The sequence below is a fragment of the Sylvia atricapilla genome, chromosome 4, assembly GCF_009819655.1.
Source record: "Sylvia atricapilla isolate bSylAtr1 chromosome 4, bSylAtr1.pri, whole genome shotgun sequence".
Classification (NCBI taxonomy): Eukaryota; Metazoa; Chordata; class Aves; order Passeriformes; family Sylviidae; genus Sylvia; species Sylvia atricapilla.
The window spans coordinates 1,621,276-1,640,534 of record NC_089143.1 but is presented as its reverse complement, the minus strand read 5'-3'; the positions used below and the strand labels follow the sequence as shown (position 1 = coordinate 1,640,534).

The window sequence follows — 19,259 nt, the reverse complement described above, 5'->3', positions numbered from 1 at the left end:
CGGTGCCCAGGCGGTCCGTGTCCCCCCCGCCGCCTCCTCGCTGCGGCGACACGTGGTGCTCCGGGGACGCGGATCCTCAGACGCCCCCCCTTGCCCAAACAGCCGGCCTCCTTCTCCAGGAGCTTTTTATAGCAGCCCCGACCCGCTCCCCGATGGGAGGCTTCTCTCCGCGCTCACGTTACCGTGCGGGTGCGATGTTAAATAAAAGAAAGGGGGGAGGAGGGGAGAGGAGAGGAGAGGAGGGGCGACTCCGTCGGGCGCCTAATTAAGCACCGCCGTTCACCAGGAAAGGCTAAAAATAACGCCGCAAACCACCCAACCAACCGCAGAGAGCCGCGGCTCCGCGGCGCTGAATGGAGCGGCGGGGGCGCTGAATGGAGCGGGCGGCCGCATGAATGGGGCAGCGCGGCGCAGTTCCCGGCGGGGCCGCGCGGGGGCGCTGCGGGGCCGCGGTGGCGGGCCGGGCACGTGCCGGCGCGGGGGCGGGCGCTGTCACCCGGCGCCAGCGGCGGCGGCGGGCGGGGCGGCGGCGCTATAAAAGTGTCCCGCCGCGGCACATGCACACTCCGGGGAAAGTTCCCGCCCGGATCGCTCGTGGATGGAGTTATGGGAGGAGAGCGCCTCGCGGCCGGTCGCTAGGGCGGGCGGCGCCGCGGTGTAGGGCTGACCCGAGCTGCCCCCCGCCGCGGGTAGCCGGCAGGATGAGGGTGAACGAGAGCGAGCTGAACGGCACCGTGCTCCCCCGGGAGCCGCCGGCCGAGGGAGCCCCTCGTCGCCAGCCTTGGGTGACCTCCACTTTAGCCGCCATCCTCATCTTCACCATCGCCGTGGATCTGCTGGGCAACCTCTTGGTCATCCTCTCCGTGTACCGCAACAAGAAGCTGCGGAACGCGGGTAAGGGGCGGCGGGGAGGCCCGGGGACACCGCCCGGGCTGCGCTGGGCTGGGTGGGGGTCCCCCGGGGCTCGGCGCCGTGCCCCCTTTGGCCACCCGTGAAACTTTCCCCGAGCGCCTAACTCCGCGCTCGGGCTCTTCGCCTCCGTCCCCAGCTGGCGCTTATGGGCTGTGACAGATGCTGAGAGCTCCGTCTTTCCTGCCGAGTCGGTAATCGAGCGGGAAAAGGGTATTTTTAGCTCCCGCCACCGAATCCTGGTGTTATTTTTAGCTCTCGGCAGTTCCCACCTAGCGAAAGAGAATGGCGAGTAAGTCGGATTTAAGAATGAAATGTAGGCACGGTGCCGGGGATGCTGCCTGGGCATACAGTGTGTGCCTGTGCATGCTGGATGCTGTTCTTCTGATTGATTTTCTTTGAGTTACAGAAATGTCTCCAGTAACAAATTCTATGGTTGGAGCTTCAAATCAAGCGAATGCGAAGTTATAAACATTGCAGGATTCAGACAATTCCCTCCCCCACCTTTGTTCGCCTCCTACTTGCTGTCTAGGTCTTTGGGGAATGGCAAGCATCTAACAGAAAACAGCTTTAGGCACTTAAAAAAAAAAAACCCCAAAAATCTGTAATTTTGACAGGCTAGAATCTGTGCAGGTCTGTTGAGTAAATCCCTCTTAGTTCATGGATTATTGGTCAGACAGGCAGGAACTTCTTCAGATTCATTCTGCTTTATCATGTCAGACCAGCTGCTGTGCACGTGTACCAAATCTGTGCACTCCAAACCCTATGCATCTTTCATTGAAAAAAGAAAAAAAAATAAAATACAGGCGCATGGGAAGAGAGCTGTACTGGTAATGAAAGCAGAATTTCACTCCATGACAACTGAGAAGCTGCTTTTTTATTTTTTTCACAACTGGGCTGGCGGGGTCTTCTTAGTGCATCACTACTGCACTGAGTTCATTAGTCAGTGGTTTAAAAAAATCCATCTGCGGGGGAACTTGAGCCTAGACTTTGCTCTGAGCCAGCCTAAGAAAGGTATCTAGTATTGGACTCTGGCAGACAGTGGCATGCTTCTTTTTCTGAGGTTAAATCAGGTAATTCAAGCGGCTTGTCTGCTTGTGTTTCATTCAGCCACAGTGGAATGCCACACACGAGATCAAAATGAAGAGTAACAGATTTTAATTTTTTTTTTTCCTCCCTACAATCGCCACCGATGTCAATTCTGAAAGCTATATTATCTTCCCTGCTTTCATTGATAGAAATTTCATTCACTGGAGCTGCCAGGGTAACACGTGCAATGTGATGTAATTGAGAGGAGACTCCAACTGCAGAGGGCCAAGTGAGCACTTGACTACCCTTCTTCCCTGGAAGATTTCTCAATGGAGAGAGAGAATATTGCTTGGGTTCCTCTAGGGGAATGGGTGGTATTCCCTTCCTTCTTAATTAATAAACCTATGCTCCAGCACTTCTGTGGGTAGTTTGTGATATGGACAAGTCTGGTAAAGCCTGAAATAACCGTGGTGTCTGTATTCTGGAGATGTCACTGAATCCTTGGGCTCCATGTGTGTGCATTGCTCTCTGCTGTGGATATCGTGTAATCCCTCCTGCATCCCAACACGTGCTCACTCTTACTGCATTTCTTGTTCTTGCCTTTTCTGTCATAGTGACTGTTAAGAGCTGCAATAATCTGGCAACAGCTAGGAGAATAGAGCAATCTTCTGAACATAACATTTTTTTGAGACTGGAACATGAACTAGATACTGCTTGGCCTTCTGAAATTAAGGATTAATTAAAGCAAGTAGATACTTGGTACAGTGTGGTGAATAGTTTATAGTCTAAATTTAGGAGAAAAATAGAAGCAAGCTTTTAAAGTTCTTAAGTTTGTGGGTTTTTTTTCTTTAAAATATAGGGGGGATTAGTAAATGGATTAAAGGAATCTTTGGCAGTAACACAAGTTTTAAAGGTGTTCTAAGTGTTTTTCACTAATCCTGCAAAAATCTCTAGCTGGGCATTACTTCTTTTTTTTTTTTTTTTAGCACCACTATTAAATTGGGCCTCCAATTAGGAAGGGGTTACTCAGGCAAATAAGTTTGTAACAGGGAGTAATTATTTAGAAGACCCTGGGATATTTGTAAGTTTGAGGACTAAAGTCTCCCAAATCTTGCATATCCTAGTTCAGATTATTCAAGAAGAGATTACATTGAAAATAATCTGGTTTATACATACAACTAATTTGTGACTTGGTAATGCCAAAGGCAGTTATGACTTTTTACAGAAATGTAATAAGAAAGAAACTTCTACTTTTGCAACAACTAATATTAATTAAGTCTTGCTGGCACACTTATTGAGGAAAAAGGACACAGGATGAAAATTCCACTGGAAAAAGGTCAGGGAGGAACAGAAGATGCCTCCTGAAGAAAATGTATCTCACTGAAGATTTTCTTCCCTCTTTGCAAGAGAGGACTAACAGAAATAAGGAGTATTTAACCCTTTCACAAAGAGGTGGATTTGGTGGGGGAAAACATCTTGCATCTCTGTCCTACTCTCTATTATGTACATATCTATTGGAAGACACTACAAATTGAACCTGTGGACTTACAATTTAAAAAAAAAAAAAAAAAAGTGCATTTGGGGAATAGTAGGAAGGCCTAGAAAAACCTTCTCAACAAGTGGTGTAACCTTCCTGACAGTCAGAAGGTTAGTAAAAGACCCTGATCAAAGCAGAGGAGTCAGTAACTCAAAGAAGTTTGTCTCAGCAAGCGAGGAGTGTCTGATACTACAGACTCCTTCATAGGCACAAGCATGGCTTCAATAGATGCTCTTCTAGACACAGAAGCTGATGATGCAACTGGTAGGATCCTCTTTTATTTAATGTACTTGACTTATAATAAGTTTCATAGTTCTGGTCTGTTATTTCTTTTATGGTGGCTTGTAATCCAAGAGGTGCCTGACACCAATTCAGTCCTGATGGCAGCAGCTGCAATTTAAAGCTGCCCAACACAAAGACTGAATCTGGTTTATGATATCTGTAATCTTTTAAACTTTGAAACAAAGTTCAAGGGAAACATTCAAGGCATAAGGATTTTAATGACTGTATCTTGGTAGTGTACTCGTGCAACTTGAACTTTGAACTGATGTGCCTTCTTTCGTAACTAATTTTAAAAAGAATGAGAATAGATAATTTAAAAAAAAAAGTTTTGTGTAAATCCTTGTCTCATTTACCAAATATTCATAGATCAGAAATGAGATCATTCAGCAGATCCATCCTGGGAAGATGCAATAACTAGCCTTAGGGAAGGTGTATTAAAAAACTGTTTTTAATACTTTTAACAAGTGGAACTTTTACTTGAAATGGTCAACATCAAATCAGAGCATCTCAGAAAACCGAGGACATCATTTAAGTGATTTATGTAATACTACACAGAAATTTGGTGATTGCTGGTATCCTTATGCCTTTGTTGTTACCCACACCAAGAATAAAAAATGCATCAAGAACAAGGTGAGGGAGCAGTTCTAAGGCTTTGGCTGTGGAGATTAGTCCTCTGGTAGTGACATTAAAATGTCAGCACACGCCTGTTCTTTTGGTGACAGGTGGCTTTGGGTACTCAGTGATGGCAGGACTGGACCATTCTTAAGGTCAATGAAGAAAGTTTTCTTGAGTGGTGTTACACCTCTTGCTCTTCTTTCTCTTCCTTTTGAAACTGTTCTCTGGATGGGTTGGGGTTTTTTTTTCTGGGTGCTTCCAGTGCTGGGATCCAGAATGCCCACTGCAGCTGAGTCCAGGGTGGGAGGGAGCCTCCAGCAGGCAAAAAGGGAGCCCAGCAGTCTCAGCCTCACTCCTGTGTCCTGTCCTGTCTGCTGACACTTGCCATGGGTTGGGATAATCCAGGGAATGGTGCCAGACTGGTAATGAGCACCTTCCAAAGCAGGGCACAAAGCTGCACTCACCCTCTTCTCACTGATCTCTGTTCTGTGCTAGGTGTTTTTTGGTTTTTTGTACTTTTTTTTTCTAGTTTTCCACATCCTCAGCCCAAATGTTTTGTTGTTAAAACTTTGTTACTAGTGAAGAAAGCATAGAGGAAGTTTGACATTGCTGAAGGCTCAGGGCAACAAAATACAATTAATTCCACTAGGACTGCACACATGCTTAAGCTTACCTATGTGTGGTGACTTCTGAATGAGATGGCATTGAAAAAGGGGAAAAAATCCCCAGTGTTTGTATCTCAGTCTGCATCACCTGCTTTAGATCCCCAGAGTTCTGTGAAGACAGCTCTGTGAGTGCTCAAAAGAATAAAATGAACTCAAGGGTAACCTTGAGTAAGGGAAATCTCTAAAATCTCCTAAGATCAGTGAAGTCACTCTTGAAAGAACTAAACACAGCAACCTAAGACCTTTTTTTTTTTTTTTTTTTAATTTTTTCTTTGCTGAAAAGTATAGCCATTGCAGAATTAGAGTTGGGAATCTGTCAGTAAGAATTTCATTTTGGAGGCTTTTCAAACTGACCCCGGGTTTTGATTTAAGCAGTCTTAAGAACCTAGTTGAAGAGTGCTCCTCTCTTAATGCATTTTCTAGAATAAAAATTTTGTAAATAATGATGGAGCTATCTTTTGATAACCAGATTGGAGATATCATCAGCCTTTTCAGAAAAAATACTGTTTTTGATGATGTTTTGGTTTTAGTTTTAAAATTATAATGTTAAATGCGCTAGTAAAGCTTTTTTTGATCTAATACATGAAACTCATGTTGTGAATTGAGACTAACGAAATCATTCTTTTTGTCACAGGTGAACCTTGGACTTCATTTTGTGCCCTGAGAGACTATTGGTAGCTCGACAGATACTTGACTCAAGGAAGAGAACTTAGAAGATCAAGTTATAGCACAAATTCAGGGTTCTGATAAAACTGAGATGTTGATGGCAATGAACATTATTTCAGAAATTAGTAACTTCCAGTATTAAAAATGGTAAGCTGTTTGGGAGAAGGGAAGGTGTCTAGAGGAGATGCTGAATGTTGCCAATTGTTAACCAGAACTGAGCATAAAAATGCAGTTTCAATAAAATTGTTCCTCAGACTGCTTTTGATTGAATAATTTACTGAATCAAAGGTTTGCTTCAAAGACTTGTTTAAATGGTGCTGTGGTGGTAGTGACCCAAAGGTAAAGGTGAGTATTTCAAATAATTAATAATTTATTCTTACTAATGTGTCTGTCAAGCTCAGCTATTTATTCTTTTTGCCAGATTCTGTGTTTTGAAGTTTTTAGAGAACTTTCTTTTTCTAGTTAGCTGCTGCCAGTGGGCAGTGATACTCATATTCTCTGCTGTTAACTGTCTCTTTTAGATTATTTTTGGAGGAGCTTTCCCTTTTCTCATGAAGTTTTTTTTTTTTTTTTTCATCTGTAATTTTTTCATCAGCAATATCCAATTTGCTTCTGCTCTTATCTCTATCCTATTTCTTTTCATGCTCTCCACTCTTCTTTCACTACGTAGCTACTTCATGTCTTTCCAGCAGTCAGACATCATCAGCAAGTCCAGGTTAGTGACAAAAAAAGCTGCCAGGAGTGGGCCCCCAGTGCTGGTGTGGCAATGTCCATCCTGTTTCCTTGGTGAGACTTGCTTTCCTAGGGCAGTAAAAGACATTGCAGTGTCAGTTCAATGCTGTGCATCACAGTTTTGCAAGGTTGATGAGAACTTGTGCCCCTTGCTGTTGGCAGATTTTCTTCTGGTCACGTCTCTGAGCTGCCTGAAAATACCATGTTTCCACTCCTGAGGAACAATTAGAGGCCTCTGCTTCAGGACAGGTGGTGCTAAGAATTCCTCTGGATAGCAGAACATAAACTGTTAACAGAGCAAACAAGGTTTGCTTATTGGATGAGCAAATAAACACGTATTTAATGGGTGTAGTTAAATGCTTGGGACTATAATGCAAATGCTGCTGCTAAACAAATCCAGAGTTCTTTCCAAATCTAGCCCTCCTGAAGTCACAGGTGGGATATTCAAGGTTTCTGCCTTAAATGGCAGAAAAAAAGGTCTGATTAACTTCTTACTGCTTTTTAAGAATGGATGATTCAACTTAACTTCACCAGTGCCCTTAAATTCAGATGGCAGGCATGCTTGCAAGCTCCTTAATACTTTCCTTTTTTTTTTTTTTTTTTTTTTTTTTTTTCACATAGAGAAGCAACTGAAAGTAACAGCAAAGACATTTACAGCATTTAGATAATGACTTCTGTAGCTTTGAAGGAGCTTTGTGGTAATAACTGACCAGTATTTGTAAAAAGTTTCATGTGCTATACTTTTTTTAATGAGGAGGAAAACTACTTCCCTTCCTTGGAGAAGCCCCTAACATCCTAAGTAAAACTTTTCCGTTTGTTCTTTTCATTTTATACATTTCCTAATACAGTACCAGGTTGTGTAGTTAGATATGCTTTTTGAAGAATAGATATTAGACTACTGGTCTTCATAAAAATTCATGTATGAGTATATCAGACAATCTTATGCTTGAGTGGAGGACTTAAACTTGGTTGTTTGGGTTTTGGGCAGAGTGGTGGGTTGGGTTTTCTTGGTGGAGGAGGATTAATTTTTTCCATTGCTAGAATTCCAAAAAAGTCCTTCAATGCTTCATTTGGACTCTCCACTCTAAGAAACTCTGTTCTCTAAAATGAGAGAAAACAGAAGCAGTTGATTTTAAACACTTACATGTGTGACCAAGCACTGAAATTCTCTAGTCAAACACAGACTAAGCAGCTGGAAGGGTTTCAGATTAATAATATTTTTCAGTTAACACCTTTAAACTGACTGTTCAGCTGCCTTTGTTGTGTAAGCTGGACTGGACATTTGGCTTTTTCATTTAGGCCTATAGAAACACCATTCAAAGTGATGTGTACATGATACTCCACATGTGATGCTGAAATATAAGGTCTAATTATATTACCATGGGCTTGTTTGTTTTTGACTGCAGATGCAAGGTTAGCAAAACTGGTTTGCCTTCAAGGAGAGGTTACCAAGCAGAGGTGGTTTGTCCCTGTCCTGGAGGAAGTCAGTTCCATGCTTGGTATTGAGGTCAATGTGACTTCTTTTTGAGTTATAGTGCAGCTGCCAGGACTTTGTTACCAGGTGGCCAACTGTGCAGATGAACCAAATGGCATGAGGACAGGGATCAGCTTTGAAAATTGGTATCCAGTATTGGTATTTTTTTTGAAAATTGGTATCCACACCATGCAGAGGTTTCACCAGATCTTTGCATTCTGGGGAAAAAAAAATTATGAATATTTTTTTCCCCAGTAGTGAGTAAAAGTTTCATTTTATGCTTGTTTTCCAGAATGACTGATGAACAGTTTTCTACTCCTTAGTCTAACTTGATTTTTAAGGATACATTCATCTTGTCTGTGTTTGGGAGACAAAAGTATTTACATTTTCACAGGTGAAAGAGCCCAGTGCAGCTAGGGTATGACATTTTTGTCAGGAATACTTTGAAAATACGAGAGTTGTGTATTATGAAGAATCAAAGTTTGCGTAAATGCAAATGAATAATTTACTTCAGTTGCATTTTTGTTTCATTTTGGATGAAGAATTAATGGTCTTTAAGGTTTGTGTATTTTACATTCCTAATTACAGTAATTATTTACATTAAAGATGTCTCCAGATTATCTCTGACAGTGTAATGCTGAGGTCTGCCTTCTGCAATTTGAGCATTGAAATGTGCTGCCACTAACATGCAGGTTCACATAATTGTAATCTTTTTGAAACCTAGCTTCTTCACCACATTCCCATTATTACATCTCTGAACCTTCCCTGAATCTGTCACAGAATTAGCTCTCACTTAGAACACAGGGTTCAATGGGACCTTTTCAACCATCAAAGGCAATTTTCAGGTGTCAGAGGTGTTCATAGGAATCCCTTTGGCATCACCTTGCTCCAGCTGAAGAAGAGTGTTGATTCATTGGAAGGTGGCTCAGTGAGGTTTTGGATGCTGCATTCCTTCCAGTGTTCAAGGCCAGGATGGGTGATGCTTTGAGCACAGTCTGGTCCAGCAGAAAGTGTCCCTGCCCATTGCAGGGGGATGGAACTAGGTGATCTTTAAGGTCCCTTCCAACCCAACCCACTCTGTAGGCGAATCCACGGATGGCTGGGCCAAGGAATTCTGCCAACCTGGATACTCTAGAACATGTGGGTTTATTGCAGGGCCGTGGGTAAAAGGGCCTTGCCTTCAGCCACCAGCCTGGGCTGGAGGGGAGTCCCAAAGAGAGAGGGAGAGAGAACAGCAGGGGGAGAGCTGAGAGAGAAGGGAGAGAGAGCAAAGGGCAGGGGAGAGAGCAGGAGAGAGCGAGAGTAGGGGGAAGAGGAAGAGGGAGAGTTAAGGGAGCTAAAAGTAGCGGGAAGGAGAGGAGGAAGAGGTAAGAGAGTTAAGAAGTAAGAGTTAAGAGAGAGAGGTCCTTGTTACAATCCATTATATCTCCTTTTGTGATGAATATTCTAATTTACAGTGACCAACCAACACAAGACACAAAATCCTATAGAATCTACATACAGCCTATAAGAACTACTATATCGCCATACTGTGTTGTATTTTAAACTCTAAAACTACTGTTTAAACTTTTATTTTGCTACATTGACCTTTGGATCCCTCAGCCAACAGAAAGGGTTCTGCTCAATCCAAAGGGATTCTCCTTCAGCTAGACCATTGTTTTCAGGTTCTATAGTAACTAAGACTCAGTATCCTACAACGCAAAGTCAGCTTTCATTTCTATCCCCATTATAGGTTTCATATTTTCAGAATCTTTTGCTAAGCAATCATATTTAAAAGGTCTCCCTGATTCATCTTCCCCAACACCACTCTATGATTCTTATTGTCTAAATGTATTTTCTGTCAGTTTATATGCTTTTGCAGTTGTACCAATATTACACAGCGATGCTATTTCTGTAGTGAGAATAAAAGTATCACCTCTTGGCTGTTGCTTTGCTAATCAAAGAAAGATTGATATCAAGTTCTGTTAGTCCTACAAAATAACTTTTCCCCTTTGCAAGAGAGATGCACCTCCAGGAGTATGCCTGATCTCTGGAAATAACTTCCCTGAAAGTGAAATTCTGGTTTTACTGAAATCAATAGCAAATCTCTTACCAAGGTCAGTGCCTGTCTCACTTCACTTTTTATGTCTGCAATACTTGCCAGTGAGTCAGAAGGCTGCTCTACTGCTCATAGCCTTAAATCCAAAGCGTGGTAAGCAGAGAAATCTTCCATAACTCTGGAGCTGGAATAGGATTTTTGTTGGGTCACTGATAGTGTTGGAATAAAGTTGAATACAGGTAAGGGTCATAAGTGCCTGACCTGTACATCCTGAGGTGGGTGCATTGTAGGAAGCCACTTACAGTTTGATGTGTAGTTGGTATGCAAGCTATTAAGTCTGAAAATTGATTCTTCAGAATAAAAAAATAAAATATGAGAGACCACCAATGATTACTAGTGCAATGGTGTCTTTTGTAGGGTTACAAGTGGGAGTTGTCATTAAGGTCAAGAACAAGTTGTGCTAGAGTTGTCTGGTCAGATCACACAAGTATACTCTTGAAATATTTGTCCTCTTCTACTTTCTAGGAACTTGTTATTCTTTATGTTCATTAGTCAGAGTAAATTGGGGTTTTGCTGCTGTAGCCTCACTGTACAGGTGGGTGGTTCTGAGTTATGTCACCGTATGTATTTATGATATCCCTTTGGAAATTTCTCAGTACACCTGTCTGTGACCACTGATTTTTTTAGTCCTCTTTTGTTGTTTTGGGGTTTTTTTTTCCCCTTTGAAGTACTGTACTGTTGAGAATCTCTGCAGGGCTTTTAAACCCATCTTATTCCCTGTTCCTGATGAGGTAACACATTCCAACACCCTTCGCTAAGGATTTTCATAGCATTTGCTGTGTCTTGTCCTGGGTATGTACAGAACCACATTTACATTAAAGAATATGTAAATCCTGCTGGTTTTTACCCTGTTGCAGAAGTTATTCAAACCAAAGTTTGCTGAATTTTGTGTAGTTTGGGTTTGTGAATTTCCAGATGTAAATACATCCATAAACATTTCCTGTAATTTGGTGGTTTTTGCAGAAAGGACCTTTTTGTTTAACCTTTTTTTTTTTTTTTTTTTTTCCTACTGCAACATCTGCTGGCACATTAGAACTCATACTTTTGTGCATTGCTTGTGGATATACACACTCCAGAAATTACAGTCTCTGATACACAGGAGAACAATATTCAGCATTCCTGAGGGGAGGGAGAACAGTAATCTTTACTTTTCCTCCAGCTAGACACAGGTGCTGGCTTTAGTTCTTAGGATAAATTACAAGAATTTTGGTTTTTTCTGTTATTCATGGTTATTGAGGCAGCTTTCACAGGAATTTTTGTGTTGGAGAGTGTCATGTACACAATCTTCATTCTTTTTCTAACATTCTAACTCTGGATATAAACTTTCAAGATTACAGAGTTAACAAAGTAATCCTCATAAAGCTCAGTAAAAGAGCTTTTTGTTCCCTCTGTATACTGGTGAGTATGGAGAAGACAGCAATTTGTGTCTTAGCATATATTAAATATCTAGAATATGTAGAACTCAAAATGCAGTCAGTTTTTCTTGCTCTTGCAATAAAGGGTTTTGAACAATTTTTTTTGGAAATAAATTTTGTGTTTTCACTTAAAAATTTGTGTGCATACCATTGTTTTTTGCAGCTTTTCTGATTCCTTTTTCTCCTGCCCATCCAATGCATCCCACTGCTGCAGTGCCTGATAATATTAACCATGAACATTTTGTTGATTGGTGGGAAACCACCTTCATTTTCTTAATTTTTGTGGCATAACACTTGTCTCCTTTGCAGGCAATCTCCAAAAATATTTTGTATTTACCTAACATACCCACTTTTGTTCAATTTATTCTGCATGTTCCTATGGATTCGTTGTGCTGCTGCTCATCACACATTTGCACTTTTCCTTTGGTTGATCCATACCCATGGGGTATTATCCTGAGGGTGGCATGAAGATGACCACTCCTGTGTTGAAGAACAACCTTGCACTAATCTTGCTAAATTGTTTGCTGCTGAATTTTTGGTTTTTTTGGTTTGTTTTCCCTTGTTTTATTTCCCCTGCATTTTAGTTCTTAGGATAAATGACAAGAATTTTGGTGTTTCTGCTATTCATGGTTATTGAGGCAGCTTTCACAGGAATTTTTGTATTGGGGAGCGTCATGTACACAATCTTCATTTTTCCACTGAGTGTGGATGTCATGTTTTTATTTTTTTCTGAAAGGCTCTTATTTTAGAGCCTTTAAGAAGTTATTGAAGCCTATTTTCAGTTATTAACTCCAGTCTCTCCCTCATGGTCTCCTTTACACATTCTGTCCAAACTGGGTTTTATACACTCTGTAAAAATAGAATTCTGAGATGCTGCACTATTCTTAGGGGCATTAGGAATGCTATCACTTTAAATGAAGTACTTTTTTTGTAGTTTTTCCTTGTAAGAATTTTTAATGCATAATTTGTGACAGTCTAGGGGCAATTTTCCAGTTGTGCAAAGCTTGCACTTGTACCATTTTAATACCACTTGCAGCTGTTATCTCCAGTGTGACCTAAAGATGTGGCTGAATCCAACAAACATGAACATGCAGAAGTATGAATGGAAAAAATGAGGTGTACAAGATAAGTTTAAATAACCCAGTGGGCGCAGAATTTGCAGTCTGCTTGTTATTGGTGCTTCTTTTTTACTGGGGCATCCCATCTGTCACAAGAGTGATGCATCTTTTCATTGCAAGCTTTTTTTCACTGCTAGTGGGTGTTTTTGTTTTATTTTTCTCAGGCTATTGCAGTGGCAGGACTTTGCTGCCAGGATGCTTCCTGGGGTAAAGCTGCCTGAGCACATCTTTCTAGTGCAGGCAAAACTATCACCAGAGCACTGAATTGGTCTTGAAGATATTCTGCTTCTATTTAGATATTCATATTATATCTCCTGTCTCCATATTAACTCAGAAAACCTTCTTTATCAAATTTCATAGAGATTTCACCTGTTTCTGTCCTTTGAATTGCTGGTCATTGGTGGTGATGACTGGGCAGCATGTTTGCTCACTCTGCTCCAGAAACTTGCTTGTCTTGCAAATAAATCTCCAAATCATGAATTTGCTTGTGTTGTTTTTTGGTCTACTCTTTTATACAGGTATTCCAATGAAGTAAATGAAGTTTTCAGTAATAACCTTACAAGGCAGCTCCAGTGTGTTTCATTTCAGCTAATACCTGTTCTGAAGACATATTTACCAGCATTATTTTAAGGATTTATTTTGTGGGGACATCTCTACATACTCATTTGATAAGTGCAAATGCAGTATATGATCCAATACTTTCTATAGAGACACAAAATGTTGACTTTTTAGCACACTGGAAATAAGTGGATGTCTAATGATCATCTGTAAAGTAAAATTTTATGTCTTCTATGTTCAGAAACTGAGGCTATACTGAGGTAAGGAAAGAGTCATATGAGGTGACAAATTAGGAATGAAGTGTAACTAAATTAGATTACTATCTCAGCTATATAATATACTCATTAGTCCGTAATCCTAAACCCAATCTTCCTCTAGCAGGTGTAATTATTGAGTTGGTTATCAGAAGTGAGGCACTACTCTGTATTTGTGTGACTGCTTGGGGCTGGAGTTTCTCTGTCCTAACTTAGTGTCAGGGTTAAAATCCCCAGCCCACAGCAGTGATTCCAACTGCAGGAATTACAGTGGTGAGCAGAAACGACCTCACTGCAAACTTTGGTTCATTCGAGGTGGTTTCAGTCCACAGGGTGTCTTTCAGCTAGCAGCCTTAAAATGGTGCTGTTTTTTCTTGCTTTCTTTAGTTTCTCTTACTTCTGGAAAAGAAATTGGATCATTCAGAGTATGGAATATTTCAGACTCTGAGAATTTTTTTTTTTTTTTTTTTTTTTGCTGTTAGTGTCATTTGATAAGTATGGTTGATAAATATTGATGTAGTTGATAAGTTCCTTGACTTATTTGCCCCGAACTTAATTATTCAACTTAGTTTTTAGCTGCAGCTTGGGTTTCTTCTTGGCCATTGTGCAGAACAGTACATCTGCTCAAGGATACCTCTGCACCAGCTGTGAAATGGATGTGCATGGAACTAGATGCTGTCATAAACCTTGTTAAAGAGGCTTTCCAGAAGGGTCTTTTGTTCACAACACCTTGCTTCCACCAGGTTTCTGATCATCTTGGATTGCACTGCTAAGGGAATGTGTTTGGTTCAGTTCTTGCACCTGGTCATTATCTGACAGGGGTAATGAAACATTTTGTTGCTCACAAGTAAAACAAAACAAGTTATCCAGCATGCCCTAAAGGTCTATATAATACATGCAAGTGGGCAGAGTTAATATTGTCTTTTTTTCTTGTCTATTACTCTCTGCAGTGTTAAGCAGCTTTAGGTTGTTTTCCAGCTTCCAACAATAACTGGAGCAGTCTGTCCAATGCTGTTATTTTTGCTCCTTTGGAGGAGCAGACTTAAAAAATCTTCTGTTGAAGTTCTAATGAAAGGGCATCAGTTGTCCTTTTCCTTACTGTCTTCCAGAACCATCTTCCCAGTCCTCTGTAGACTTCACTGACTCTATCTCCATACTCAAGGTTCAGATGTGACCTTTATCTTTCAATCTCTTTCCATATGTTGAGCACTGAATTTCTGAGCACTTGCATATGTGTGACTTCTGTCTTGTTCTCCCTGAGATTTTTCCTTTAGGATGATCCTTTTTGTCCTTCTGTCATGAACCTTTTTCCATATTTGTTCCCAGCCAAAGCTTAAAATTCACTACATTTCATTTGATCCTCTCATAGATCTTGCTTTATGGCCTGATGTTCAGACTGTCAGTGTAGAAAATATAAATCCATTGGCTTCTATTGCTTCTTGCAGTCCCTAGACAATTTTTTTTCTACATGTCATTTCTATATCAAACCCTATTTCATTTTAAACTGTGCCTACACTTAGGAAAAAATTACTTTAAAACTAAATTTTATCACTTCATATATTCTGCATCTACATCAAACGCCTTCAGTTTACAAATCATTGTGTAACACCAGAAATGTTCATTTATGAAGTCTTCTCTACATATAGAGATTAGAGCATTAATGTTGTACTCATTAAATAAGTACTATTAATAGTACTCAGTTAATGAGTACTATTAATAGTAGCTGTAAGACAGTACAGCAAAAATGCAACTTCAGTCAAAACTATTTCAAAAGATAGGACTTTTTTTTTTTTTCTTTTTTTTTTTTTTTTTTTTTTAAGTTGGGGAAAAAGAATTGAACAATCTGAAATGTAGCATTTTGGATGTACTGACAAGTGTTTGTTGATTCTTGCTGTTCAAATTTTTGTTTGGATTATGGCTACTGGATAATACAGGCTGCTTGGAGTTAAGCTTTTTAAACCAGCACCCAATGCTTTAATTGTCCAGACAGATGGCTAATTTTAGTGAATCAGCATTGCCTTCAAAATTTCATGTATGAAATATGAAGTATGCCAGAGAGGAGGGGCTACAAAGAAAGAAATTAATAGGAATTTTGAAATTAATTTTGGTGAAGTGAAGCGAATGGTAGAATAATTTTGAACCCAAATTTCTCATTTTCTAGGTTTGGGAATCTAGAAAAAAAAAATACTGCATGTTTTTTATGTCACTAGTGACTTTTACTGATACAGTTAACTGTTGCTTGGGTCTAAACTGATTTCCCTGATAACACTATAAAGGCATTAATAGTGTATGCACTGTGCAAACCATTGACACCAAAAAAAGGGTGACACAAGGATGTAATGAAATAATAAGAGCAAGGCCTTTCCAAGTATGGAACAAAATATCCCAACCACGTGATGTTTTCCAGAATTCTAGCATTAGAAAATCTGGACTCAGCAATATTTCAGAATAGTGACTGTCATTTAAGGTCCTGTGTGTTCTCTTGAGTCCACTCTGTCCAAGCCTAGTTGGACTTTATGTCACCAATGCCAAAGATTGTTACAGATCCTTGGCTTTCAGAGGCTCTAAAGTTCTGTCAGAGTCTGTCATGGTTTTTCAGTGAGACTTGAGCAATGTAAAAAATTAGTCCAGAACAAGAAAGATATTAGATCACACACTGATTTCAGATAAACAGGCAATTATGTGTAGGAAAGTTATAGGCTGAGTTAGTCCTTTATTTGGGGAAGAAAAAGGACAAGGACCACTTCATTATTCCTTTCTATGCAAACTGAAACAGGACTATGACTTCATGATCTTTTTTTTTTTCAACTAAAGTAATGCTCAGCACGGGTTAGGAAGCATTTTCCAGGAAAATTGAATACTATCTGGAATTGATAGTCTGTTTTATTTGGACCCATACTTTTTATATGTTTATTGACATTTTGTTTGAGGCGTGTGCAATGCTAAGTAATTTTTTTATCAGCTAAGAGTGAATTTCCTCCTTTTTTACAACTGTCTGTCTCCTGCTGCATCTACTGTTGTAATATTATAAAAGCACAGTTTCTAAGCCTTTTTTTGTCTTCACTGTTTGGGTGATAGTGGCTTGAATGTAGCATTATTATTATTATTATTATTACCTCTACTAATGAGTCTACTTGTTCCAACACTTTGTTCTCATGAACATTTCCCAGCTTCTTTCTGGAGCAGTCTTTTGTCCCAGTATGACAGCCAAAGTTTCTTTATCCTAAATGACTGCAAAAAGTGTAATCTTCCACAGCACCTCTGTGCCATAAGAAGCTTTGTACCAGACTATAGCTGTAGTTTTTCATAGAACAAACATATAGTTAAAGCATTTAATTTCTTTTACTACATCTGCGGTTTTATCTGGTCCATCTTTCTACTTCCTGTCACTTGCTTTCTTCAGTGTCTCTTCATATTTTCTGTGAATTTATATCTTGTCTTTACCTATTTCATGGATGCCTGTAGTGACCCTGAATTAGTCCCTTGGTTCTTTTTTCAGTGGTGCACCAATCCACTGTTGATTTTATCTCCAAAAAGAATAAAAAAATATTTATACTGTGTAGCTATGCACTGTTTAGCTGAGTTTTTTTTTTTTTCCTAAATACCCATTCTCTTTTTTCAGAACAGGTAATTTGTTTGCATCACCTATTTGATCATCTGATCTTAAACATTGATTAAGTTATGTGTATAAACTCTTCTTATTTCTTAATAGCTGTGTTAGGACCTTCCAAGATCAATACAAATTGTAGTTGAGAGAGTGCTTTAGGGCTGTGCTATTAACCTTTTTTCATGACAAATTCACACTGATTATATGGTTCTTCCACTTCTAAGTGCATTTGTGACCCTTTCGCCCAAATTTCGCCCAAATTTCGCCCAAATTTCGCCCAAATTTCGCCCAAATTTCGCCCAAATTTCGCCCAAATTTCGCCCAAATTTCGCCCAAATTTCGCCCAAATTTCCCCCAAATTTCCCCCAAATTTCCCCCAAATTTCCCCCAAATTTCCCCCAAATTTCTATATATATTAAAGGAGCATATGAATCATGATAAATATACAATGCTCAGGAATGTCCACAACCTCTCAAAGAATTTCAAGTGCTGCATAATGAGATTTGAGTGGTGGATGCCTGTTCTGACCGTGTCTACTTTAGCATATTTAGGTATAGCAAAAAGGAAACTTTTCAACTTCAGTGGCACTGTAAAAATTTTCGAGAGAAAGTGTTAAGAACTATCCTTATTCTGGACAGTTGCTTCCACTGAGGTCATCTCACCTTGGGCTTTTTGGATCCTTTCAAATCTTAAGGCACAGTGTCAGACTGTCTTAACTATTCCCTCTGTGAAGTGAGTGGCCATAATAATGCAATATGTTGACTTCAGCAACTTTAAAAAGCCTCAGAGAACCTCTGCTGTGAAGAATGTTAAGTTTCTCTGAATCCCAAGCTTTATATGCTACTTATTCTGCAGTGCTTTAGAGATGAGGCAGAGATTTGTGAATCTGTGTTTGAGGTAAGTCACGTGTTCTGAATATGGCAAATTGGGATGAATATGTCCAATACACCTCCAAAAATGAAATTACCTATGTAATTAGATGGTTTTTTCATGATCATGTACTGACACAATTTCTTACTTAAGTTGCGCAGCTGTTTTTGGGTGAAGTGATAGAATGAAGATAATCCTTAGGGGATGTTTGCTTTCTTTTTTTTTCTTTGATTATTCCAAAAGATATCATTTTCAGAGGCATCAGTTAGATGCCAAAGCTAGGGGATTTCATGAGACTCTGATCCTTCAACTACAGTATAGTTCAGTACTTCAATAGAGCTGTGACTGAACATTTGTTACTGGATTTACAGATATTGGATGCTGTGACCTCCCTCTAAAACATCTTAATGGACAGCATTTTTTGTGTAATACCATTTGAAACTCCTGTGGCTATTTGTTTCTTTGATCTGCATACATCATGAAGATCACTCACTAGTGATATGAGTTCCTTAGGTCATGCAAATTCTTTTCACTTTATGTCAGCCCTTTTAGCCAAGATGATTAATTGGCTCTTCTGCCTCATATTGCCTCTCTTCAATGAAAATAGAGCTTTTAGACATTTTCACTCGAATGACAATTCAAATAATATCTAATATGAATATATTTTCTGTCACTTTTTTGCATCAGTACCTAAAGCTTGTGGTGTTCTTCACAGAGCTGATCCTAAAATTTTACCAGGTGGAGTGTCATCTCTTCCACCACACTGCCATAGCTTTCCATACTGTTGAAATCAGAAGATACAGAAGATACTGTACTCTGCCATAAGCAGTAGATGAGCTTGAGTTGCATATCTCTGTTGCTAGATTTCTCCTATCAAAGAAGTTACCATTGTTTTAAAGTCTTTATCCAAAAAAAGCACTCTTCTGCACTTGCTGGGAAGCTTACAGTGCTGCTTATTTACAGGCAGTTCTCTCTGTTTTCTCCCAAGACCAGCATTTCTGATGATACCTTCAGAAAAGACTGCAGGATGTCTGTGAATAGATTTACAGTAAACTCTACAGGTCTCCTTTAGTTTGTGAATTCTTAAACTTCTAATAAAATAGTTTATGTCCTTGTAAACAAGGTGAAACACCAGTCAGTGGTGACCATGCATGTGTGAAAATTCTACTGACAGCCATAAAGTAGTCAGAAAATATAGGCTTGGCATGGCTTTAAAATCAGTACAAGAAAAGCTAATACTGTTTGCTACTACAGCTTTGGTCTTTGCCACTTAAATTGTAGACTTCAGAACTTTCTAGAAGGTTTCTGTTCTGCTGACGCTGATGTTTATAGGTTAATGTTAATTTTAAGGGCTAATGAGTGACTTTGACTAAGAAGTATTATCATCAGAGAATTAACAAGCTTTTTACATTAAAACATTAGTCCAGCAC

At 39.8% G+C, this 19,259-nt stretch overlaps 1 protein-coding gene across 1 annotated transcript in view; it reads left to right on the top strand.

Moving 5' to 3' along the window:
• Positions 1-700: 700 nt before the first annotated feature.
• Positions 701-19,259, top strand: part of MTNR1A (melatonin receptor 1A) — a 53,436-nt gene continuing 34,877 nt past the window's right edge. Inside the window, exon 1 of the mRNA XM_066316914.1 lies at positions 701-894. Coding sequence (XP_066173011.1) covers positions 702-894 — 193 coding nt within the window. The 5' untranslated portion in view covers position 701. The remainder of the gene's footprint in view (positions 895-19,259) is intronic.